The 25,015-nt window shown below is 36.6% G+C and overlaps 2 protein-coding genes across 4 annotated transcripts in view; one reads left to right on the top strand and one right to left on the bottom strand.

Moving 5' to 3' along the window:
• The window catches only part of vps13a (vacuolar protein sorting 13 homolog A), a 54,799-nt gene extending 40,620 nt beyond the window's left edge, over nt 1–14,179 (top strand). For all 3 annotated transcript variants that reach the window (XM_026269692.1, XM_026269691.1, XM_026269693.1), the window contains 13 exons: nt 641–754; nt 1,434–1,579; nt 3,831–3,912; nt 4,011–4,124; nt 4,941–5,016; nt 5,143–5,306; nt 6,154–6,199; nt 6,280–6,403; nt 6,481–6,595; nt 10,475–10,560; nt 10,900–11,023; nt 11,315–11,389; nt 13,408–14,179. In XM_026269692.1, the coding sequence (XP_026125477.1) occupies nt 641–754; nt 1,434–1,579; nt 3,831–3,912; nt 4,011–4,124; nt 4,941–5,016; nt 5,143–5,306; nt 6,154–6,199; nt 6,280–6,403; nt 6,481–6,595; nt 10,475–10,560; nt 10,900–11,023; nt 11,315–11,389; nt 13,408–13,455 (1,314 nt within the window). In that variant the 3' untranslated portion in view covers nt 13,456–14,179. The remainder of the gene's footprint in view (nt 1–640; nt 755–1,433; nt 1,580–3,830; nt 3,913–4,010; nt 4,125–4,940; nt 5,017–5,142; nt 5,307–6,153; nt 6,200–6,279; nt 6,404–6,480; nt 6,596–10,474; nt 10,561–10,899; nt 11,024–11,314; nt 11,390–13,407) is intronic.
• A 947-nt stretch (nt 14,180–15,126) lies between these two features.
• gna14a (guanine nucleotide binding protein (G protein), alpha 14a) overlaps nt 15,127–25,015 on the bottom strand; it is an 11,055-nt gene continuing 1,166 nt past the window's right edge. The window contains exons 2-7 of the mRNA XM_026269695.1: nt 19,915–20,099; nt 19,418–19,572; nt 18,181–18,309; nt 16,556–16,685; nt 16,305–16,458; nt 15,127–16,116 (exon numbers count right to left, since the gene is read on the bottom strand). Coding sequence (XP_026125480.1) covers nt 15,926–16,116; nt 16,305–16,458; nt 16,556–16,685; nt 18,181–18,309; nt 19,418–19,572; nt 19,915–20,099 — 944 coding nt within the window. The 3' untranslated portion in view covers nt 15,127–15,925. The remainder of the gene's footprint in view (nt 16,117–16,304; nt 16,459–16,555; nt 16,686–18,180; nt 18,310–19,417; nt 19,573–19,914; nt 20,100–25,015) is intronic.

Genomic DNA, 25,015 nt, shown 5'->3' with positions numbered 1-25,015 from the left:
TCTGCCCAAAATAAAAGCAGAGAAAAAGCAACAACTCCACTGACATGTATAAATTATAGAATTGTAAATTTTACTGGTGTTCTATAAAATACAATAAAAAAAGTCAGTAATAATGATGATAATAATAATTTCCTTACAACAGCTCTATTAATAAATTATTATAACATTCACACATAGTGTTGGGATTAGGGAAATGGCGGTATCAAGTTCTCCTGTTGCGATTAATTGCTCATGCTTTTATCACGGTAAACGGTATTATCACAATATTGAAATTTAGTTAAAAAAATTTTTTTTCTAATAACAAAAATTACTGAACATTTAAATAAAATAAAACAATAAAGAAAAATATATAAAGTTAAAAGTTTTGCACAGATTAAAGTGCAGAAAAACTATAAAGATCCATAGGTATCACTTTACAATCTCATTAGTTAACCATTAACATTCACCATAGCTACAAATGCTGTTCTTTTGAAGTTTCTATTTCAAGGCGACACATCACAATGATTTCTGAAGGATCACGTGACACTGATGACTGGAGTAATGATGCTTTAACCTGTTAAATGTCACCCCGTCCCAAATAAATGCAGCCTGTGTGAGCATAAGAGACGTTTGAAGAGATGTGTGTGGTGTTGTACTGTAGGTGGAGTTGTTTGAGAAGGACATTGAGTACCTGAAGACTGAGTTGAATCACAGTTCAGCGACGGACACGTCACCCATCAGCCTGTACGAGTACTTCCACATCTCGCCCATCAAGGTCAGTTACCAAAACCTTGGCCCAATTCACTGTAGCCACACAAGCACAGAAATAAAAGCTTAAAGGGTTAGCTCACCCAAAAAGTAGTCGCCCTCAAGGCATCCTAGGTGTACAGAGTATGACTTTCTTCATTCAGACGAATCCAATCGGATTTATATAAAAAATGGTTCTGGCACTTCTAAGCTCAATCATAGCATGGGCAGGTGCTTTTTATCATCAGTCCACAAGGCATCAGAAAAAGTGTGTGCATCCATAATAACAAGTGTCTCACAAGGATCCGGGTGGGGAATAAGGGCCTCCTGAAGGGAACTGATGCATTTTTATAAGAAAAAATTCCATATTTAAAATGTTATAATCACGTCTCTCACTTCATCTAACTGTGAAAAGCTGAAGCCGTTCCGGTGGATGATGTGGGACATCGGCATTGTGTGATTAGTGAAGAACCTTTATTGTTTATTACCGTTGAAATATGGATATTTTTCGTATTCAGAGCCCCAGAGCACATTTTATTATGGATGCATGCACTTTATTTGACGTGTTTTGGACTGTTGAACAGAAACACCCACCCACTGCAATGATAGAACTTTAAAGAGCCAGGAAAATGTGTGTTGATTCGTCTGAAAGAAAAAGGCATATACTGTGTATACATATACTGTGTAACTGTGTTTCTGTGGGGCAGCTTCACTTGAGTTTCTCTCTGAGCACCGGTGGTGAAGACGGGAATAAGAAAGAGCGCGAGACAGAGGTCATTCCCGTTCAGTCTCTCCACCTCCTGCTGAAGAGCATTGGAGCAACACTCACTGACGCTCAGGACGTCCTCTTCAAGTAATTACACACTCTCTCACTGCGGCAGGAAATCTGTAGTTCCAGTCTGAACCCTCACTTCACACATTTGGTTCACATGTGGTTAGAAGCTGTCAACAAAACACACTCCTTACTTTTTGTGCTGTCAAACTGCCCTCTAGTGGAAAGACCAAAACAAGCTAGAACTTGTATGTCAAGGGAGCAAAACTGTGCGTAAGCAATGAGGATTCAAAATTAGACATGCATTGTTATATATATATATATATATATATATATATATATATATATATATATATATATATATATATATATATATATATATATATATATATATATAAGGAAAGTATTATTTAATTATATATTTAGAATTAAATATCTTTGACTAAATTTTTGTGAATTTTAGTTTCTAGTCATTTTTGTGCTTTTTTTATTTAGATTTTTTAAAATGTTTTAGTTTATTTGTAATTTTACATTGTCGCTTTGGTTATTTATTTCCACCTAGTAATTTTTGTGCTTTCAGTAATTTCTCTCAATTGCCAAGGCAGTTTTTCATCTCATATATTTTATTCCAGCTTTATTTTAGATAACATTTTCATTCTTTTAGTTAATTTAGTTGGTTTTAGTATTAATGCTAATAACGATGAGCTGCTTAATTCATTATAAAAATGTATATGAAACAATGAACCCCTGCAATATGTAGGGTGTAATAATAAATGGCTTGTCAAATTATCACATAGCCTCATGTTCTATCCAGTTATCTTTTCAGAAATTAATGTGGTTAGTTTTGTTGGTCGTGCATGTTTGTAAAATAAGAAAAGCAAGATCAAATCGAGGGCCACGTACCCAGTGTAGTGTGGTCTAGAGGTCTTCACGGGTCCCCGTAATGTACTACACCGAACCGACCCGGACCCGTCTATTATTTCAAAAGCTGGACCCGGACCCGTGTAGATCCGAGAAATGCCTACCCGGACCCGACCCGGACCCGTATATTATTTGAAATCTGGACCCGAACCTGCCGGGAAGACAAACCCGACTGGACCCGACGTTCACATATTCCACCTTAAATTGCTTTTACAAGTCAATAAACCTGTTGCGAAGAATACAGCTTTTTGTCTTACCTAATTTAAAGAGCCGTGGTCTCTCTTCCTTGTACCTGACTGCCTGTGATGCATTACAATCCTCCGTCAAGAAAGTTATTCATGTTATTCCTCTCGTTATTCCAAGTCCAAGCTGAATCCATTCATTATTTTTTCAGCTTCAAATGTCCACTTGATGTCACGGTGACGGATGACAAATGCTACTGTGCACATGTACATTCTGACTCGAGTTAATTCGCATAATAACTTACACTGTTAGCCTTTTGAACTATAATAACGATCGCTCGTGCAATGCCATGGCCGCTGACATTATTTATTTACTATCATCAGATCTCTGTCTGTGCTCTCTGCTCAGCATCGAGTCTGAATCTGAACCACTAAAACTTTAAGATTAAACGGTTCATTTATAATAATATAAAAATGGGAGAAAATGTAAAACGCGGTTTGGCGGTCGAAGTGTCCCTCACTGCTTGCCATAGAAACATGAAATGCACTCGAGACAGCACATGCGTGCTAGCTGTATCAACCTAAAATGCTTTAATGCAATTTGAGCGTCATAGAAAACATTTATGTGACATTTCACCTCAGATTGTGTTGCTGATTTGAAATATATTAAACATGAGTGTGTCAAGTCTGCAAGCATTAATACCGTGCGTGCACTTGTATTAACTCTGAGTCTGCGAGCGAGAGAGAGAGAGAGATCACTTTTTTGGCTCACTCAGTTACAAAAAACACAAGCAGTCTTTGATCACGGCCGGATGTTCTCCGAGTCCGATGACTCCGATCGCACGGGTATTACACACAATGTTAAACAGACCCGGGACCCGAGGTAATAGATTCGGACCCGACCCGGACCCGGCTGATGATTTTAAAATATAGACCCGAACCCGTATGGGTCCCGGGTCGGGTCCGGGGTCGACGGGTCTCGGGTGCACTGTGAAGACCTCTAGTGTGGTCTGATTCTGTATTTCACATTTTGGTGAAAATAGTAGGTTTAGTGGATATTCCAGGCATACTTAATTATATACGGTGTACTGTATGCACTCATTATAATGAGTAGTATGCCAGTGCATACAGTACATACAAAGTCTCTTGTGTGATGTTGAATTGTATATTTATTACCTAGAAATCTGTTTTATTGGAAACACTTACATTAGTGTCCTGTCATTCGCCAGACTTGCGTTTTTTGAGCTGACGTTCCAGTTCCGCACCACTCAGCAGCTGCAGTCGGAGGTCATCCGCCATTATTCCAAACAGGTGACCTTTGACCTCTGACATTCACCTTCTACTGCTGATTTCAGTGTGTTTTACACATATACATTCATCTGTCTGTGCTTGTGTGCTGTTTGTTTCAGGCTATCAAGCAGATGTATGTTCTGGTTTTGGGTTTAGATGTCCTCGGGAATCCATTCGGACTGATCCGCGGTCTGTCTGAAGGCGTCGAGGCCTTCTTTTATGAGCCTTATCAGGTGAAGCTTCAACTCTTTTGATAAGAGAAAGAATATGTGGCCCTCTAAACTGACAGTTTTTTTTTTATTTGTTACTAACACACATTACTTGTTCTTCTGTGGAAGCCTGTTTTTACAACTAAATAAAAAAAAATAAAACAAAGTAATTCCGTCTTTTTATCTCACAGTTCTGACTCTTTTTTTTCAGAATTGCATGATATAAACAATTCTGAGTTTTTTTTTTCTCTCTCAATTTTGACTTTATAACTTTGAATTCTGAGAAAACAAAAGAAAGTCAGTATTGTGAGATATAAACTCGCAATTGTGAGAAAAAAACTCACAATTTCGTGTTATAAAGTCAGAATTGTAAGATATAAACTCGCAATTCTGAGATAGAAATGTGAGATAAAAAGTCATGATTACTTTGTTTTATTTTTTATTCAGTGGCGCAAACGGTCTTCCATATGTTCTTTCATAAACTATAAACTATAATTATTTATTACTAGTTATTGTTGTGTTAATGTCATTATAGTTGACTAAAATTAAAACATGTTAGGTACTTGAAATAAAATAAATATTAAGTGAAACATAATATAGATAAAATACTAAAAATATCAATTTTATTTTAGCTAGCTGCCAAAGCATCATTTCTTTTTTTCTCATGTACAAACTAAAATTGAAATAAAAATGTATATATTTTTTTTATTAATAATAATAATAATAATAATAATAATACAGCTGACAAAAACACATACAGATTTACTTAAACTTAACTGGAAAAACAAACCTGTTAATAGTCTCTAGATCTAGAAATAAGAGTGAATGTTGGTTTGTCAGGGTGCCATACAGGGACCAGAGGAGTTTATGGAGGGCATGGCACTCGGTGTGAAGGCTCTGGTTGGAGGAGCTGTGGGTGCGTACTCTCTTTTTGCTCTATTCAATATTACACTAATATTGTGAGGGATCTATGCAGTCATGAACTCTTCAATCAAAAGTTGTCACATGAGGCTCATATCGATCTTGTTCCACTTAAATTCAGGCGGTCTGGCTGGAGCGGCGTCTCGGATCACGGGAGCGATGGCTAAAGGTGTAGCTGCTATGACCATGGATGAGGAGTATCAGCAGAAGAGACGTGAGGCCATGAATAAGCAGCCCAGTGGACTGAGAGAAGGCCTGACACGAGGAGGGAAGGGACTCGTCTCTGTGAGTTAAACACAGCAGACAGAGACTTTGACCGAACCTACTGTACAGTTCACCCAACAATTTGAATGAATCATTTACTGTATTTTTCGGACTATAAGTCGCACCTGAGTATAAGTCTCATCAGTCCAAAAATATATCATGATCAGGAAAAAACATATATAAGTCGCACCGGACTATAAGTCGCATTTATTTAGAACAAAGAACCAAGAGAAAACATTACCGTCTCCAGCCGTGAGAGGGCGCTCTATGTTTTCAGTGTAGACTACAGGAACACTGAGCAGCATAGAGCGCCCTCTCGTGGCTGGAGACGGTAATGTTTTCTATTGGTACATTTCTCTCGGTTCATGTCAAATTAATTTTGATGAATAAGTCCCACCTGACTATAAGTTGCAGGACCAGCCAAACTATGAAAAAAGGTGTGACTTATAGTCCGGAAAATACAGTACTCAGCCTTACATTGCTTCAGACCTAATTGACTTCATATATTTTGGTAACCAAAGAGTTTCGGTTCCCATTGAAATACTACTGTATTTTTTTGTATATTTAATGGAATTTAAAGGGAACTGAAACAGTTTAGTTGCTAACATTCTTTAAAATATATTTTTTATGATGTGCAGAATATATTAATCTCACAGGTTTGGATTGACATAATGGCAAGTTTTTAATGTTGAACTTGCTGAGGTGTTGGTCGATGGTCAGAAATTATTTGCCTTTTAAAATTACATTTTTAAAGTTTTTTTTGGTTTTTTTAATAATTCGATTTTTATCAACTCATGAGCACCCCACAGTTCCCTTAGTAGTTTTGTTAGTCAGTCTGTTAATATGAACTCTTCTCCTCGTCACACAGGGGTTTGTGAGCGGCATCACAGGCATTGTGACTAAACCCATTAAAGGTAAAGATGTTCAGTTATCTGGCGGTATTTCACTGTCAAGAATCCAGTTTAATAGGCATCTCGTGTGTGTGTTGCTGTAGGAGCTCAGAGGGAAGGAGCGGCAGGTTTCTTTAAGGGGATGGGCAAAGGTTTGGTCGGAGCTCTGACCCGACCAACAGGGGGCATCATAGACATGGCCAGCAGCACCTTCCAAGGCATCAAAAGGTCTGAATGTGTCTGTGTATCTGTGTGCATTGTTAGTCCATGAGTGTGATGTGTTTTCTAACCTGATTTGAATGCAGAGCTGCAGAGACGTCTCAGGATGTGGAGAGTTTACGTCCTCCTCGTTTCATCCATGAGGATGGAGTCATCCGGCCGTATAAGGAGAGAGAGGGCATAGGCAGCCAGATGCTGCAGGTGACGCATGACACTTCACTTCCTGCCGTCACACTCCCCGTGTTCAAGATAATGGCCACGCATTGAGAGAAAATAATAGGAATTGATAAGATAATGAAAAAACAGAAAAGGGTAGTTGACATGTTCAGCAGTGACAGCAGCCTCCTATATTACAAATGGAAACATCAAAAAATAGGCCTCACCAAAGCTGCATTTATATAATCAGAAATACAGTAAAAACAACAATATTATGAAATATTATTAGAAATGTAAAAAATTTGAATATATTGTAAAATGTAGTTTATTCATGTGATGCAAAGCTGAATGTTCAGCATCATTAATACAGTCTTCATTGTCACATGGTCCTTCATTTTAATATGCTGATTTACTGCTCAAGAAACTTTATTATCAATTTTGAAAACCGTTGAACTGCTTCGTTCAAATGAACAGGATTTTTTTTAAAATATATTATAGAAATCATTCCTAACTTTTTTTAATGTCTTTGCTGTCACTTTTGACAGTTTTATGCATTGTTGCTGATTTAAAAACAATATATATTTTTATAATGAAAAACTTGAATGAGAACATGTAATTAAACGTAAAGTCTAATATATGTTTAACATATTTGACCCTCTCTGTGAAATCCAGGCTAAAGTCTCAAAAATGATTATTAATAATTACGAGATAACAAGCATCAAAGTTTGATTTCAACCATTAATTCAGTATAATTTCAATCTTTGACATGGTCTTACTACTTGGTCAGTAATAAAGAATACATTTTCACTGAATTTTCTTTACCTTATGAAGGATGATGATATATAGTATTATATAATACAGTAAATCATCAAAAAATTACTTTTTTGGGTTTTCACAGACAGGGTCACTGTAATAATAATAACTCCCTAATCATCGGGAAGAAGGAGGCGGGAACCGGCGCACAATCAAAACTCATTTTAATATCCAAAATAAATACAAAACGGCGCACCAGCCCCTCGCGGACGACTGGTGCGCGCAAATAAAAAGCAACCACATAAAATAACGTCCCAGGCCTGGTCCTCTCTCGTCCTTCACGGTCGTCGCTCCAGTTTTATATCCTTCCATCTCCTACGTGGGACTCGATACTAGCGGTGGGGCTCAGGTGTAGCTCATCTCCAATCACTACACCTGGCCTCACTCCTCGTTCCCACGCCTCTCGGCCCCGCCCCACTCGCCACATACCCCCATCGCCCCTCGCAGGCCGGGGGGTACTCCCGAGACTGCGCTCTACTCCCCCCCCCCCCCCCTTCCCTCCGGGGGAGACCGCTCACAGGGACCTGCGGGAACCTGGGGGTAGGACAGACGAGGCGAGAGAAAAGGAGATGGAAGGAGGAGCGACAGGGACGAGAGAGGGGAGAGAGGAAAAAAAAAAAAAAAAAAATTCCGGTTCCCAGACGCACTGCTACTCTGCCCTCCACCAGCTGGGTGATCTCCTCCGCGGTGCCTGGCGGTGGCACTGGACGGCCCTCGGCGGACGGCGCGAGACTCCTCCGCCGCCCGATGGACGGCGACGGCTCCTCCGATTTTGGGCAGCGGCAGGAGTCCCCCGTTCCCTGCCCCTCCGGATTCCGTCACGGAGGCGGCAGGCTCCGGCCCCCTGGCGAACGGCGCCGACTCCTCCGCTCCCTCACGGACGGCAGCCGCCCCTCCTTGTCGTGGGCGGTCGGCAGCGAGCTCGCCCGTCCCCGGCAACTCGCTCCAGCCCACCGCCTCGAGCGTCCCTGGCGGCACATACCTCGCCTGCTCGAGGGCACCGCGGATTCACCACAGCGGCGAGGGATCTTCAGCAGCGCGTCCCTCCTTCTTCCGGGTTTCGGCACCACTGTAATAATAATAACTCCCTAATCATCGGGAAGAAGGAGGCGGGAACCGGCGCACAATCAAAACTCATTTTAATATCCAAAATAAATACAAAACGGCGCACCAGCCCCTCGCGGACGACTGGTGCGCGCAAATAAAAAGCAACCACATAAAATAACGTCCCAGGCCTGGTCCTCTCTCGTCCTTCACGGTCGTCGCTCCAGTTTTATATTCTTCCATCTCCTACGTGGGACTCGATACTAGCGGTGGGGCTCAGGTGTAGCTCATCTCCAATCACTACACCTGGCCTCACTCCTCGTTCCCACGCCTCTCGGCCCCGCCCCACTCGCCACAGTCACATACAGTATATGGTAATATATCCATGTCAGCTACCCAGATACAGATATTTGTAACATTAATTACATATTGTACATATATCATAAATATGCAAAAACAAGATTTCTGATTTACTTGCAGTTGCTTCTTGCTCCAAAGTTATTTGCCATTTTCTTAAACAACCACCATTGTCATTAAACATCCATGAATTATGAATTTTCATGCTTTTTCAGGCTGGTTTCATATTAGTTTAGAATGTGTCTAGATGGTGAAGCTGGTCAAACTTTCAAGGAAGTCTTGCTAGTTTAACTAGTTAAGAAGCATCACAGCATCCAAAACACAGCAGGCACCAAAGAGACCAGCATGGGCCGAGGGTTTGACATTATATCATCAGATATGAACGCGGTGTTAATATTTGAAATACTAACTTGCTGAACAGCTGAGAGATTGTACAGGATATATGTGTAAAATTTCTAATTTAAAACCTAATAAAAATAAAACTTGATGACTTTTTTGTAATGCATAGTATTATACATTTATATTCTTATGCAATAAAAACAGTAAACTAAAATGTAAAAACAAACCGTCTAAAATATTCATTTAACACACAAAATCAAACGATGTAATTCATTATGTAAAACTACTTGTGTAATTCCCAACAGACCAACACCAGATGTGTTGTGTAGCTTGTAAGTGCAGGAGTTGCAGACGTGACCTCAGTAGTGTTAGCTGTGCTAGTATTGCTAGTGTTAGTGTTTCTGGGTTGGTACACAGACTTTGCTGGTGTTCACATTAACATCTCCTCTCTTGTCATGTTCACAGAGCAGAGCGGCCCTCTCTCAGATGAATAGCTCTGACACTGATGAGGATGAGGAAAATGTGTCTTTTGCTCAGGGCTTTCAATAAATGTTCAGTTTGTTTGTGTAATTTACATCTAAAATAGGAATAATTTACAGTGTGTTTGCGCTGATAGAGTACTTAATATATTAGAAATGTAAATATTGCTGTTTTAGGATTTATGAATCTTGGTTTTATTCCATTTAATTTGTTGTCCCACCCCCATCATCTGTCATTTTTCCTGAATAAAGTCTCCAAGTTTCCAAGTGCATTTTTTCATCATTAACCCATCCCACACCCACCAATCCCACAATGCATTGCAAATGACATCGCATTTCGTTGATTTATAGACACATTTGCGAAGGAGCCAGGCTGTGTAATGTGACTTTAGTCTCTTTAGAAAACGAAGTGACTAAGCCTTTGCTTAAATTTTGCATTAAATTTTTAAACTCTTCCCTAGTCATTTTTACTAGGGAAATTTGAGAAATTTGCATTCTCGCATCCGGAGCACGTTCAAACACACCAGTCAGAACTAAGGGCATCATGAAAGTGCTTTAGAACCAAAAAAAATTTCCCAAAACTAGGGCTTTGTATATGAAGATGAGTAGGTAGGGAATGGGGAAGTATCGATTATGTGAGCCAGTTGAAATGTTAATTCAAATTGGTTGAATTTCTAAACTAATCGCGATTCATTTAGGGGTAGGAATCGAATCGAAACGTGAGTTGAGTGAATCATTACATCATAAGTTTTGTTGTCACTGTGTGTCTTGTGTCATTATACTGACTCCATTACCGTATCTCAGGAATGTGTTGGCCAGAAATCATTTGATCGTAGAAGTTCTCATGACTGTGTTTTTGTAATATTAATGGGTTTCTCCATTTGGTTTGTAGAGTGTTGAAAATGGACGGTTTGCCAAGTACAGATACTTTGCTCATGCTAAGGTGAATGAATCCGATTTCCTGATGATCACTAAAAGGTAGGTGTATTATATAAACCCCTCATTTTAACATGGGCACATTTAGATGAATGGGAATTTTGGTTTTAAACATGAATAACATTAAGCATGTCACATCTGTTTGGCTTCAGCTTATGAAAGCCTTCAGATAAACCCCCTGAGCTCTATTTAAAATATTTTTGTTTAGCTTTGAATACAACTATTATTGAGCTTAAAAATACCATGCACATGTGTCATACCGTGATGCACATTTATTTACATCTTACGACTTTGATTGTATTCATTGAGACTGATGGAAATCAGTTTCAGTAAAAATGAATTTACGCCTCTTTCTTCTTTTTAATGATTTTCTTCTTTCAGGGGGATATTTTTTGTGACTAAGGGGACATTTGGGCAGCTGACGTGTGAGTGGCAGTACCTGTTTGATGAGTTTACCAAAGCGCCCATGGTCGTGGAGGGCAGGAGACTGCGCATAGAAGCGAAGGTACATCATCATACGTAACACAGAGTTTGATTTTATGTGCATTTATAAAAAACATTAAATCTAAATGGCTGGTCCCTGGTCTTATTGTGCATGTAATTCTTTATGTGCAAATATGTATGTTAAGCACTTTAATTTAAAGTCCTGTTGTACATGTTTATATAGTATGTACTTACACTATGATAAGGTACTAACTCTAAAACTTAACCTGAGTAGTTAACTTGTATTATTGTTCTCCTGAATGAAGATTTCTTTTATTAGGAAATGTGATTGGTCTTGTTTTGATTTTTACAGGAGCGAGTCAAATCAGTGTTTCATGCCAAAGAGTTTGGGAAGATCATCAATTTCAAAACTCCAGAACTAGCAAAGGTACTGCTGTAAACAAATAGTGGAAGTTAGTTCATGAACTGGTATCTTCACATGGAGCACAATGGTTATTTAGGCAGAAGATGGATGAATTCTTCTGGTCATGTAGGGTTGTTTTAAACTGATGGTGAAATCCATTCATAGTGAGGTACACTAGTACGCCCCAGTCAGGATCCTTAACATGGTCCCAGCAGATCCTTATATATTTTAAATGATATAAGTAAAGCCTTAATAATCCCTTTAAGGTCAGGCACAGAAAAACAGGATTTCCAATATGGCTTAATCTGTATTGATATATGCTAATAATTTATATTTGGTCTTTATCAAGGTTGTAAACCTTAAATTTCATACTTAAATGTATCTTTTGCTAATGGCCTTGTGAAATAGACACTTAAAAAAGTATGTAAAATCATGTATGTCATGTTCATTCATTTTGAAACCTGAGGTAATTTATGTATAAATCAGTGAAAGATATTAGTTTATCTAAACGCTGCATGGAGACAGTACACAGTTTGAAGTAAATTTGAATGAACCTTTTTTTGTTGTTGTTGAAAACTGTTTCAACTGTTTATCCACTCATCTCCAGCAAAATTACCCATGGGTCAAAATTGACCCGAATCTATTAAAGGAATGAGGCATTTTGAACAAACTTGAAGTTTATAAGTATATATTCTTAAAACGACAAAGCAAAAAATTAATTACCCTCAAGTTGTTCCAAACATATGAAAATATTATATTTTGAGGAATGTTGGCAACCAAACAGTTCCCCACTGAGTTCCATAGTATGGAAATGAAGTACCATTGAAGTCACTGTATGGTTACCAACATTATTCAAGATATCCTCTTTTGTTTTCAACAGAAGAAATTCATACATGTTTGGAACAATCTGAGGGTGAGTAAAAGATGCCAGAATTTGAGCTAATGGGGGAACTATCGATTTAACCTCTTAGCCAGGTCAAAAAAGACCAATACAGCACACACAAGTTTAAAGGTAGTTCAGCCAAAAATGAAAATTACCCCATGATTTACTCACCATCAAACCATCCCAGGTGTATACTGTATGACTTTCTTCTTTCAGACAAATACAGTAGAGTTTTATAAAAAATAATAAAAAATGTCCTAGTTCTTTCAAGATTTATAATAACAGTGAATGGATGTCGAGATTTTGAAATCCAATAAAGTTCATCCATCCATCAAATAAAGTGCTCCACATGGCTCCGGGGGGTTAAAGAAGGCCTTCTGAAGCAATAAGATGTTTTAAAGGAAAATATCCATATTTTAAACTCTAGAAACCATAATCCCTAGCTTCTGCTAAATGTTGTACACACGTTCATGAGAGAGTGGCGTTCCAGAGGAAGATGGAGGACGTCAGCATAGTGTAAGCTCTGGTGAGAAATGATGAATGTAAAAAAAACATTGGTCATGAATTAGAAGTACCAAACTAAGATTTGTAAAGAAAAAGCTGGAGTCTGTTTTTTTTTTTTTTTTTTTTTTGCTGTAAACAAAACTTGGTTCTCGTGAGATTAGTATATTCTCAATGGAGTTTACACTACACCTGCATCCTACATCATCCGTTGTAACGCCACTCCCCTGTGCGTTCATCAGTTAGAGGAAGCTAGAGATTATGCTTTAGAAAGTTTTAAATATGAATATTTTCCTTGCACAAACGCATTGATTCAGTTCAGGAGGCCTTTCTTAACCCCTCAGAGCAACATGGAGCACTTTTTATGATGGATGGATGCTCTTTTTCTGCTTCAAAATCCCAACACCCGTTCACTGCCGTTATAAAGCTTGGAAGAGCGAAGACATTTTTAATATAACTCTAAATGTATCCATCTGAAAGAAGAAAGTCATATACACCTAGGTTGGCTTGAGGTTGTGTAAAAACCTTTTCGGGTGGTCTACCCCTTTAAGAGTTTGTATACCACGTTTATGATTTTTGCAGCTAATTGTAGATAAAATAGCCTGTAAAGGTTAGTACCCATGCATTAATTTACATCATGCATTTCTGTCATTCTCAGTGGGTTCTTGCCAAGCTGGAAGATGCCAGGGAAAGTCTGCCGAAGTAAGGACAGTAAAAGCGACATGCGATGATCCTGCTCTCTGCTGTGTGCCTTTATGCTGCTTTTGCAGTGTGCCACTTCACATTATACCCAAAATGCAACAGTCATTCACTAAACCCTGAATACCACACTGGTAATGACTGTTAGACTGTGTGTTGGTGTGTTAGGTTTTACATTATATTGTCTGTGCTCAATCTGTCCAAATTCCATATTTGCTTGAACACCAAACTCATTTACATATTAAGTCTTTACAACGTGCCTCTACACGCAGTTCAGCATCTCAAAACACGTCTCTCAACTAAAGCCACACTAAAGTGTAAATAAAGGTGTCATTTTATATACATTAATAAAGACCAATACACTGTATGCATTTTATTTGTCTTAACATGTGGGAATGCGTGTCACATTTAAACAGAAATGACCAGGAATGTTTAAAAATCTCTTACTGTATGTACAGGAGAGCAGGGATATATTTTTTAATATATGTGACTTTGCATGAACTTATATTTTGTTTCTCAGTGTCTGTTTAATTAATTATATAGCTCTTCTTAATGCTCAACAGTAAACACTCCATTGCTTCTTGATTACTTTGTCTCACTCCATTACTGAAGAACTGTAATATAACACAAATATGCAACTGTTTGTTATTTAGCTTTTCAGTAAAGCTAATGTTGACCATTTTCTTAATAAATGTCAATGAACTGATATTAAACTTGACATTAAATCAAAACCTGCCCTGTTTATTGAACCTGTGAATGATGTACACCATGAAGTAACTCTTTATTCCTTGTTTTAGTCTGCAACCTTTTGAAAATTCCTTTTGAAAATTTGATTTTTGCTCACTTTCAGGTCATCCAAGAGTTTGTTTCATCATCAAAATGGATTTTAAGAAATTTAGCATTATATCAGTTGCAGTGAATGGGTGCCGTCAGAATGAGAGTCTAAATCAACATATTTGTTCAGAACTCTTTTGGCTTGTAAATGGTGCTTGATCTGTGCATATATCTTTCTTGATTCAGACAAGATGAGTTTTTCACGGGAGAAAAAAAATATTATGGATTATGGACAGGTTTGAAGTTTAAAAACGCCTAAACGATGGATTTGTTTCTTACAACACATGCAGATTTTCGCTTCACAAGACATTAATTAGTGGACTGGACTCATATCAATTACTTGTGGATTCTTGTGATGTTTTTTTATCAGCTGTTGAGACACTCATTCTGACGGCACCCATTCACTGCAGAGGAACAACTGGTGAACAAGTGATGTAGTGCTACATTTCTTCAAATCTGATGAAGAAATAAACTTGTCTACATCTTGGATGACCTGAGGGTGAGTACATTTACTGCAAAAATTAAAAATAAATATTTGATAACTCCTAACTAACTACTCCTTTAACCTAATAAAGGTTATAGCAATGTAAGCGAATAGCGAGAGATCTCACATCAAGGTCTCAGGTTTCTAATAAATATGATTTAAGGGACATTTTTTTTCTATACTGTATGCAACTGCATACTAATTCTACAATTTTATCATTTTCAGTTGGAAATGAATCATGTTAGTGAGGTAATATTGAGAACTGTGAATGAAATTTCTGGTTGACAATAAAGGTGAAGAATTTTTTTGCATCATTTTCTTGTCATTTCTAATAATGCATATTTAATAAATATGTATTTAGAATTTTGTTTGATTGTTTTATTTGAATTTGAATGATTAACAACATATTACTGTATATCCTTGTTTAACAAATATCATCAAAGCAGATACAGACATTACAGTTTAAAGGCACTTCAGATATTCACTACAGCTTGAACTTACTTCAGACTGAGGTAAAATAATGAAACCGAATTCAGTGGCTGCGTAAAATGTCTAAAGTTGCCCTGTGACTGAATTTTCTGTGAGATTTGTTTGGAATATGCATGTTTAAATTGATAAATATCAGTTTGACACCAAAACACCACTGTTTAAAATAGCTAGTAAACCTTTTTATTTTTTTTTTTACATAATAATAAAATAAAAAATATCTGAATTAAATGTATTTTTTTTCTACAAATGTATAATCTTGTGTTAAAACTACATTATATTAACATGTAAACTTCTCCATCTTTTTGCTTTTAAATGCTTCAAGGAGTCTTCAAGACTTTGATCTATCATATCAGAAACACATTTTTACATTAGTGCCTTAAAATCCCCTAAGTAGCATCCTTTGTAAACTCTACTCTTAAAAAGAACAACATCTGTTGTCATTGAAACCTATCCATCTATTAGAGGACCTAAACGCGACTGAAAAGAAGGTTCAACCTTGTAATGGTAGGAACCCAGTCCACATCTACTCCACTAGGCGATTCTCCTACATACTTCCTTATATAAGTCCTTAGCCAACAAGAGGACATCTTAAAGCTAACGTGAGAGCTAAATCTACTCAACAGATCAACAGAAGAGAGCAGGACCAGGTTCGTCCTCCTAGCTGTTGAGTTTAAACCAGGTTGAACTCTTTGAGGTTGTGTCTGAGGATGGTGTCTTTCACAGCTGCGAAGATCAAGCGGATGTTCTCCGTGTCGGTGGCACAAGTGAAGTGAGAGTAGATGGATTTGTCCTTGTCTTCGTTTTGCTCCTGGTACATCTTAAGAATAAACTCCTGGGCTGCCTTTGGGTCATTTTGGGGGCCTGAAAAATGACAGTAATCAGTGGGTCAATAATGTGACGCTCTATATATGCATATAAAAATAAACTAAAATAAAACTGTGGTTTATCTTTAACAGAATGACTGATTCAATAGTGATTCATTCTTGCCACACGAGCAATCGCCTGAAGAAGCATCTTGTGCCCAGAGTGGACTGCTTTGAATGACTCACCTGTGAATTCTGGGAAGTAGGTGGCCACGTGAGAGTACACGATCTTCTCCTTCAGGATGTCTGTCTTATTAAGAAAGAGAATCACAGACGACTGCTGGAACCAAGGATATGTGATGATGGTTTTAAACAAAGCTTTACTCTCCTCCATGCGATTCTGAAACACATGAGACGATTTCAAATCCGATCAACTGCCATGAGCATGAAGTCCCAGAGGAGCAGCCTGGATGAGGATGAACTCAGAGTGCACTGACCTCATTGTCACATTCAGCCAGGACCTGGTCGTACTCGCTCAGAGCCACCAGGAAGATGATGGAGGTGACGTTCTCAAAGCAGTGGATCCACTTCCTGCGCTCGGATCGCTGACCCCCCACGTCCACCATCCTGCGGACAATTAGAAAGAAAATGTGCAAAAAGTCTTAATAATGAGAACTGATCTTCAGACTAAACTGTGAACATCCTTGAAAAACTTCTTTCAATCTTCTTACAGTATAATCCACTTGTTATAATAGCTTGTTTGTTGCCTTCTGATAAACTGCAGTTACAATCAGGATTATTTTCAGTTATTCAGTTATGCTGCCACAGAGACATTACTAAAACTAATAGGAACAAAAGACATGCATGTATGTATGTATGTATATATATATATATATATATATATATATATATATATATTGTGATTAGTTTTGATTGATCGCATCCAAGTTTTTGTTTACATAATAAATGTGTGTGTTCTGTGTATATTTATTAGTTATATATAAATACACACACATGCATGCATTTGTTTCAGAAAAATATGTTAAGTTTATGTATGAAATATGTTTATTTATAATATTAATTATATAAATATAAATAAAATCATGTTAATACATGTAAATATTTAAAAAATATATACTGTATGTGTGTCTTTATATATACATAAGTATACACAGAACACACACATATATATTATGTAAACAAAAACTTGCGATTAATCGTTTGACAGAAGTAATTTATGTATTCTGCCACAGAGATACACTTAAAGCAGAGAAGAAAACTTAGACTATGCCCATAAACCTTGTGTGTGGTATGCAAACGAACATGGAAGAATACATTTATTAATCTGTGTTAATAAAAAGACGTTCGTTCAGAGTTTGTTCATGGTTTTGTTGCTGTTACGTGACATAGCGGTGTCTGACTAGGGGCGAGACGTGGGCTCATGATGTCATCGTTTCAGAAAATATATGGTGGTTTTATCCACTCTGGGACCTGGTTTAAAAAAATATCTGTTTCACTCTCCCAAAACGCTGGATTCCGTGTGGACGAAACGTATACATGATACAAAATTTATGAGTATACAGCTAAAAGCGTGTCCATGTGAACAGGGCCTAAAACAATGCAAAATCTTCACTGTATGAATCGAAGAATCGATGACTTCTCTTTGTCGTTTTCTATTTAATTAACATTAATGACACAGGCAACAGCTTTATTAGACTGCTGTCTCTTTAAGACCAACTGGACGGATCTAATATACTGAAACGGATCAGGTTTATTTTCGTTTAACACATAATCGACTGTGATTATGTGCATACTCCGCATACTTAAAGACTCTGTTTCACATTTATTTTCTCATTCATGCAAGTTTCTTTGTCACGTTTTTAATTTAATTAGTGTGACTAATGTGCAGAAACATTCAGAGAAGTGACTGTCAAGATGTTTGCATTCACATTTATTTAGTGTTAATAGAAAATATATTTTATATAATATAATTATAGTTAATCTGCAGTTTTACTTGATTTTTTCCACCACTTAATATTTTGTTGAAAATGATTTTTACACTTTTTTTGGCACATGCATTTTTTAAGTTTTCAGCACACTAAATATGTCACTAAGTCATCACCTGAAGATGACGTTCTCCAGGTCGAAGGGATACTCGATGATACCTGTGGTGGGAACCCTGACTCTCAGAATGTCCTGCTCTGTGGGGACGTACGAGGCATCCGAAATCCGATCCAGATCACTCAGGTAGCTGTTACAGATGAAAACAAATACTGTGGTCAAGTCATGGCCAGAGCGGATGAAACAGGTTTTACAGTAGTTATGAGCACATAAATATGGCACACCGAGAGTTTTACACCACAGTGCCACACTGTTGTTCACCGATATGCTGGATATTTAGAGAAAAGACACCCTGTGCAAAATAAGTGCACTTAAATCCCCGGGAACACATGATAGGTAACAATTGATAGCCTGAATGCACTGTAAGTCTCTTTGGAAAAGCATCTGCTAAATGCATAAATTTAATTTAATTTAATTTAATTTAATTTAATTTAATTTAATTTAATTTAATTTAATTTAATTTAATTTAATTTAATTTAATTTAATTTAATTTAATTTAAATGCACTGAATGTACTGAATGTACTGAAAATCCAAAAAGTGTATATAAGAAAGATGCTACTGAAATAAAATGTCACTTAAGTGTACTACTTAGAGTTCACTTTTCTTAACACACTTAAGTACACTTTCAAAATTTTTTATTTCAAATAAAAAATTTGACTTTAAAGTACGATTAAATCATTGTTTTAATAATCTCTTTTTCTGTTTTAAATAAGTACACTTGTTTTAATGTGTTGACTAACATACTTAAGCACATGAAAAGTACTTTTAACTGTAGTGTGATATTTTATATTACATTTAAAGTTAATATATTTTTTTTTTAAATGCGCTAAATTGCATCCTCATCACAACAAATGTATGTTTACAATATTTTAAAATACATAACATGCAAGTTTGAATAGAAATTACATAAAAGTATATTAATGTAACATATAAAGAAGTTCTACTTAAGTGGGTCAAAACACTCATAAATATTTTTAATACGAATATATACTAGAATTCTGTTTGCAATTAATTGAAAATGACATATAATTAAGCATACGAAAACATTACATTCACACTTAAGTGTATATTCTTTTAAAGTATATTATTTCCGTAAGACGTATGTGAAAGTGTACTTCTTTCAACGAGGGTCTGCAGAGTTTCCAGTACAATATATGACCAAACCACAATCACATGTCAAATCATGTCAAGAATGCAGTGATTCTAGATTTAACATGTTTAAAATTTCAAGACTGACTATTTGGCCGAGTCAGTTAGCTGGTACTCTCGGCGGCGGTCGTAGCATTCCTGAATCCCAGCGTCGTTCCATAGACTCCGGATGGCGTTGACCTGTGCCTCATCCAAACTCATGATCTTATCCACCTCAGTATCATTCACCAGTGTACCATTAGCCTGCAGAGACAAGCACAGCCAATCAGGACTGAGCAGCATCTCCCCAGGGACCAATGAGAGTGTGCGGTCAAGAGCTCAGCCAGCTAATGAAAGTGGAGCAGAGTCTAAAAACAGAATGCAAAACCTTTTGGAAGGAAATAAACCGGTGAACATAAAAAAGCAAGATTGTGAGGACATTTTTGACCAATTCATTATGAAATTATTGAATTCCAGTAAAGGCATCCAAACAAGATAAATAAATGTACCAAGAAGCAAAATAAGTTACAGAGATTGGGAACATTGTTGATCTGATTTACTTTTCTGAAAACCAAAAAGACGTGGCAGGATGGTCTCAAGGGGTACCTTGTTATCTGAGTTAGCGTAGGCGATCTTGAGCATGTCCATAGCTCTGACCATGGACTGCATGGCACTGATCGTGTTCTGGTGGACAAGCTTAATGAAGTCCTTCTTATCTTCATCAGTATAACCCGAGCCATGAATGATCCTCATCTGTTTAATGAACGTACTCTTGCCACTCTCACCTGTGCCTACGAGAGCAAAAAAAAAAAAAAACACACACACATCAATTCTTCAGCTTCTGCACTAAGAAAAAAGTACAAATGTATGTTTTTGGAGAAATGACCATGGTATATGAATATGCCATATGCAAGAGACTTCTTTCAAAACATTAAAAAATCTTACTAATAATTGTTGAACAGTTTTAAGAAATAATCATTACCATCAATCGATATCGGCATAAGTACCAATAATAGCAAACTCCAAAATCTAGGAATACCTTTATGCTTCAAAACCACTGTAACGGCTTGTTCTCGGGTTTTGTGGCTTTGATTAAATAACTCAAATGGTTAGGTGAATCTGGCCGCTTCTCATTTGTGGGTTTTCCCCCCAGAGATGAACAGAAAGTAAATCTGTTTAGTGTTTGGCTACTGTAGCAAGACAAGACTGAAGCGATTCTGTTGGACAGACTGACCGTGTGGCTTGCCAGAGCTGTGTTTATATTCTCCAGCTGCTGTGTCTTTACTCAGGACAGCTATGGCTGAGGATCATCTCAGATAGAGGAGAAGGAGAAGGATGTGTATAGATGTGCAGCCCTGCAGCATGACGTGCTACACTCCATCCAAAACTATTCTATTTTCTCATTCTTATACATGTCATTTTTCCTTTAGGTTGATTCCCTGAACAGTATAAATATTGTGACTTTGAGGTGCTAACGAAACATCACAGTTTGCATGATCCTCCCAACCAGACACACTGGCTCAACCAATGGCATGAGTCTGGGGCGTGGCTATTTGTTTATCTGACCAATGGAAGATGAGGGTGCGTTCTGCCATTCTGTTTGATGAAAAAAAAACAAAAAAAAAAAAAACTAAAAAAAAAAACTCAATTGATTTAACTCTTTAAATCAATTGTGAAAAAGATGGATTACAAAAAGTTATTTGCAATTTGTTTATGTACATAAATACCTACATAGAGAAAGGTGAGGGGATTTAAATAATAATAAAAAAAAAAATGCAATATTCAGTTTCTTTTTTAAACCCATTGATGCCCATTTAAAATCAATTAATCTTATAGCATTATGCTAATTGCAGTGTAAATGCATTCATGTCACCTTTGAACAGTCTTTGTATATCTACAGTAAATGCTACTTCAGGTGCAGCTTCTGAAATCAATGTTATGGCCACATTATAGCCAAGATTAAGTAGTAAGTATGTAAGTTTTTATGTAAATCTAAGAGTAATAAATTAAAGTTATAATATTTATTATAATATTATAATATTTAAATTCCAACAAATTAAAATGTAAATCTGAATTGCAACTTGATGTGTGATTTGTTTGTTATTAATTTGATTAATTAATATGCAATTCATGTAATTAATTAAATAGATTATACATTTGAATTGCTTGACAGCTGCAGTGTAAATACATTAATGCCACCTTTGGACAGTCTTTGTAAATATCTATCTATCTATCTATCTATCTATCTATCTATCTATCTATCTATCTATCTATCTATCTATCTATCTATCTATCTATCTATCTATCTATCTATCTATCTATATATATATATATATATATATATATATATATATATATATATATAAACAAGGACAATGCCTGAACTGAGTTGTACAGAGTCAGAAATGAAATAAAATACTTATTAAAAATAACACCTATCCTTGCAGTTGTTTCACCCAGCAGAGAGACACAAAAGTCAGAGAAGACAGAGGGGTGAAAGATAGAGCTGAAGTGGAGAGGTATGTGTTTCAGTGAGTTTTGTTTAAAGTGCTGTGTGGCAGAATATCTGTCTTGCTCTTGGCCAATAAACAGTCACCGAGTGGAGTGAGAGTCTCCACACTAAAGCCATCATTCAAGCCTGCTTCATGTGCTAAAGCAAACGCACAGCTTCACCAGACACTAATTTACAAATCACATTTAATTTTTCAGAGCCTTGGTGTTATGATTCGACAGAATGCAGTCTTTGTATATATATTTCAAGTCAGATTTAAGGTAAAGTGAGACTTCTTAGGTTGATTTATTGACTTTGGCAGAACATTAACTCTGAAAGTAATGCTTATAGCCACAGTTTGTGAACATATGGATATTATATATGAATGCCTTCTACAGTCAGATAGTGAGGCATGATATACATGATTAAGTTGTGTTTTCTGCTGGAAGTGAACGACAGACTGCTGGCCCCTGTTGTTTGACACTTTAACAGCTGTCTGAGAGAAGCTCTCTTCTGGACGGCTCATGTGTAGCACACACTGTGTTAGTGGGCACTGCTGTCGTAATCAGAGAGTGCTCAGACTCATTGCAGAAAATGTTTTACAGCTCATTCACATTTCACATTTCCTTCAGTTCTACCAGCTTCAGTACACATTTTTCTTCAGAGATTATTCCTTTATTTAGAGCAAAAATACATCTTTATGTGTCAGCCATTTAACAGAAAAGTTATGCTCAGGGTTTCAAAATGTGAAACTCAGAAAGTGCCAAATGCAAGTAAAACTGTCCTTGCCAAATGTTGCATTAGAGAGATTTTTTATTTTTTTTTGCAGCAATTACATTTGTAATATTTAAATTCCAATCAACCTATAGCTCCAATTTGTAGAGTATCATATAAGCAACGAGTGCAACAAATGTACGCATATACATTATTATCATTATGATTCTCATTATGACGTCTCTCATTATCAAAGCGTAAACAACATAAAGATCGTAAACAGCTTATCTGCATACGGTGCTGCTGACACAGAAATGGAGCTATAGGGTGATGCGGAGGAGATAAATTGTTAAATAAAGTAATTCTTTTTGTTTTCTCAAATTAGCTCTCAAAAAGTGTTCTCGTATAGCTTCATAAAATTACAGCTGAACCACTGATGTCACATGGATTATTTTAACAATCTCCTTGTTTCTAATCCTTGATCATGGTAGTACCCTTGCTGTCTATAGGAGGGTCAGACAGCTCTTGGATTTCATCAAAAATATCTTAATTTGTGTTCTGAAGATGAACGAAGGTCTTGAGGGTTTGTAATAATGTGAGGGTGAGTAATTAATGACTGAATGTTGATTTTTGGGTGAACTAACCCTTTAAAATATATGTTGTTATGTTATAATACAAATGTGGCTTGTAAGACATATTTATGGGAGCTAGATTTTCTGAGTTCACTCGGTATCAGTAGGTGTGGAAAAAAGTTTGGGAACAGCTTATGGGAATTCAAATTTGAAATGAAAATTTCTTCTTTGGGCCATTTTCCATTCAAGCATTCTCCGCTTTGCATGAATTAGCATCTTGAGAATGTCCTAGCGACATTGCGATTTTTTACACAAATGAAAATGACCAGATTTGAATGAGTCCGAAACCAAGAGTCCTGAGATTTATGTTTCAGCTTTATAATAATGTTCAACTGAAAGTCACAGAAATGCATTTCACTATGATGTTTATACAGCTAGGAGGTTTGCGGGGTAGATAATTACAGATTAAAAGTTATGATAAGTAAACATCTGTTTTATTTAAAAGCCACAGTGACTCAAATGTATTGTCAGTCACTTTCTCATGTGGAAATATATGATATAATGAATTATACATCAGTTATAGAATAAATATACTAATGGTCAGACATTTGGAATAATTCGATTATCATTTTTTTAGCATCATTACTTTAGTCTTATCATTCAGAAATCACACTAATATGATGATTTACTGCGAAACATTTATTATAAGCAAAAACAAATTTTTGTCTACATTGATAATAATAAGGACCATTATTATATCATATATCAACTTCGCATATATTAACTTCAGACAAAGTGAGCTTTAGAGACTTGCAAAAAAAAATCATAATTATTCCAAACCTTTTATTTGAAGGGAATATATATGCTTTGAAATCTTTTTTTTTTTTTTTTCAAACAATAGCTTTTGGAAAGTAGTGTGTATTAATAACAATATTTTCTCACAAACATATCTTTTATATAACTACATGCTGCCATTCAACAAGAACAAATCTGATTGTTTTGCACTGGTCACACCTGAAATTACGTCTCTTATTGAGCACAAAAACATCCTAAATGCAAATGTTTTGTTTTCCATACTGTAAAACATGTCATCATACAACATTCTCAAGTCTGATATTTTTACAGAAAACCAAGTCTTTGCTCACTAGTTACAGTTAAAAGGAGTATCATAAATGTGATGCTTATTTTGACCTTTCTGTTCGGCCCGTCTCGAGGGCTGGCTCTTAATGTGCTCAGTGTAATAATGAATCTACTGGGAGACTGATTCAGTTCACACACTCTGCACACGTGTGTATTAACCACAGGTAAATGACACTCAAACCATACATGCATGCACACATGTGACAAAGCCTTCTCTCCTGCGTGTGCATCGGCTGGGGCTGTTATTGAGGGAGGGAGTGCTGTTGAGGAAATTTTGTTTAGAGTTCAGTGCAGGATCTGCTTTGCATGCTTTTGCATAGCAAGAACAGAGACAGTGGCCGTGTGGCCAGGAACTGCTGTATAAAACGGTGCCACAGCAGCTAAACCACACATTCATTCCTTTCAGTAAATCCAAACACATACAGACCCTCAAACCATCAAACTTAAGTTAAGTTAGCTTTTCTAACTTTGCCACAGTAATTTCATTGTGTCTGTACACTTTAGAATATTGTAAAAATACTTAATAAGGAAACTGCTTACGTTAAAATAATATACTTAAGTGTGAACTGAATGTGAACTGAATTCAATTCAAATGTAGGCCTATTTTAGTTTAAACTGATATTTAATGCAATTAGTTGAACTTAAGAGTGTTTTTGGTAACACTTTATTTTAACGCATCATTACACGTCACACGCACTTATTTTTATAATAACAATAAATTATGCATAATTACGTGCAAATAACCCTAATCCTAAACGCAACCATCTAATAAGTACATGAAGTTAATTAA

Source organism: Carassius auratus, chromosome 8 (genome assembly GCF_003368295.1).
Source record: "Carassius auratus strain Wakin chromosome 8, ASM336829v1, whole genome shotgun sequence".
Classification (NCBI taxonomy): Eukaryota; Metazoa; Chordata; class Actinopteri; order Cypriniformes; family Cyprinidae; genus Carassius; species Carassius auratus.
This window is presented reverse-complemented; position numbering and strand designations above follow the sequence as displayed.